The sequence below is a fragment of the Guillardia theta genome (assembly GCF_000315625.1).
Source record: "Guillardia theta CCMP2712 unplaced genomic scaffold GUITHscaffold_371, whole genome shotgun sequence".
Lineage (NCBI taxonomy): Eukaryota > Cryptophyceae > Pyrenomonadales > Geminigeraceae > Guillardia > Guillardia theta.
In genome coordinates this window covers 1,765-3,101 of record NW_005434309.1, presented here as the reverse complement: position 1 = coordinate 3,101, position 1,337 = coordinate 1,765, and the positions used below count along the sequence as shown (strand labels likewise).

The 1,337-nt window shown below is 62.3% G+C and overlaps 2 protein-coding genes across 2 annotated transcripts in view; one reads left to right on the top strand and one right to left on the bottom strand.

The window, feature by feature from the left end:
• GUITHDRAFT_122579 (hypothetical protein) overlaps nucleotides 1-592 on the bottom strand; it is a gene marked incomplete at both ends in the record, with an annotated part of 811 nt that extends 219 nt beyond the window's left edge. The window contains one exon of the mRNA XM_005818133.1: nucleotides 81-592. Coding sequence (XP_005818190.1) covers nucleotides 81-592 — 512 coding nt within the window. The remainder of the gene's footprint in view (nucleotides 1-80) is intronic.
• Nucleotides 593-746: 154 nt separating this feature from the next.
• GUITHDRAFT_122578 (hypothetical protein) lies at nucleotides 747-1,080 on the top strand (the record flags this gene model as incomplete). Its single annotated transcript, XM_005818132.1, has 2 exons — nucleotides 747-770; nucleotides 814-1,080. The coding sequence occupies 2 exons, from the start codon at nucleotides 747-749 to the stop codon at nucleotides 1,078-1,080; spliced, it is 291 nt and encodes a 96-aa protein (XP_005818189.1).
• Between the last annotated feature and the right edge of the window lie 257 nt (nucleotides 1,081-1,337).

The window sequence follows — 1,337 nt, the reverse complement described above, 5'->3', positions numbered from 1 at the left end:
GCCGCCCTCCTCCTCCCCTGCCTCCCGCGGCTGCTCGAGATGTCGATGCGTCGGCATGGCCTTGGACGTCTGGCCCTGACGCCTCCGCCTCGCTGGGGGAGGAGACGAGCTTGATGAAGTGCTTCTGGGCGTGCGACCTGACCTGCTGGACCGACCTCGTCCCGATGAAGCTCGCCATGCTCCTCGCCGCCCCCGCCCCTAGCCCCACGGGGATCCTGTCCTGCGTCACCAAGCTCCGCTCCTTGGGCCCGAACATCTCCAGCGCGATCCGGAAGCGCGCCTCCTCCTCCTCGGTCCAGGGGTGACGCCTGAAGGCGGGCTGCTTTGTCTTGGGCCTGCCTGCTGACCCCGACCCTCCCCCGCCCTCCTCCTTCCCCGCGCTCGCGTCGCTCTCGACGCCCTCGCCAGGCGGGTCCCACTGCCAGTGCTCGAGGAGGGGATGGGCGTGTAGGGCCTGGCTGTCTTGGAGGAAGGGGTCGGCGAAGGCTGGCTGGCTGGCCGCCAGGCGGGCGACAGCCTCGTCCACCGACTCGTCGAGTGCTGCCGGGTCGATGGCTGGGGGAGTCTGATGGTGGAGGAAGCAGTCTTGCATGCTGATCTTGTCGCTCAGATGGAGGCGGAGGGTAAAATAGAGGGGGGCGGGTAGTAAAGAGGTGTGGTAAAAGGAGAAATAAACTCTTGAATCTCAAGGTGCCGTCAGCAAGCAGGGATTGCTGACATATCGTCTCCTCGATGAGGCCTGACCGATGCTCAGGGGCTTGCGCTTCAAGGTGATGGAGGGGCTGGTGATGATGCTGATGCTTGCGCTTCAAGGTGATGGAGGGGCTGGTGATGATGCTGATGATGGAGCCGAAGCTTGACGATGAGGCTAGACCTGCAGCAGCACTCGAGGCTGGCCAGGCTTGGCTAAGGGCTCGAGCTCTCACGCTCAAGCTGCACCCCCAGGTCCTGAAGCTCAAGCTCAACTGTCGACGATATGGAGAGGGAACGCGCCGTCAGCCTCTGAGCCTGTCGACCCTGATGCGGGCAGCGACGAGTACTCCTGGCTGCATGGCCTGGAGGCAGACCCACACGCTCTAGCCCAAGCCGATGAAGACTCAAGCTCAAGCTCAAGCTCAGGCTCAAGCTCAGCCCCAGGTTGCCGCCGTCTTTCCTCGTTCGCCCCCGCAAGACGCAAGAAGAGTGGTAAAGAGACGTCAGCAGGCCTGTGACTTGAAGATGGGGAAGCCTTGATATGTCAGCAATCCCTTCTTGCTGACGGCACCTTGAGATTCAAGAGTTTATTTCTCCTTTTACCACACCTCTTTACTAACCGAACGTGGGGAGCATCACCTGTC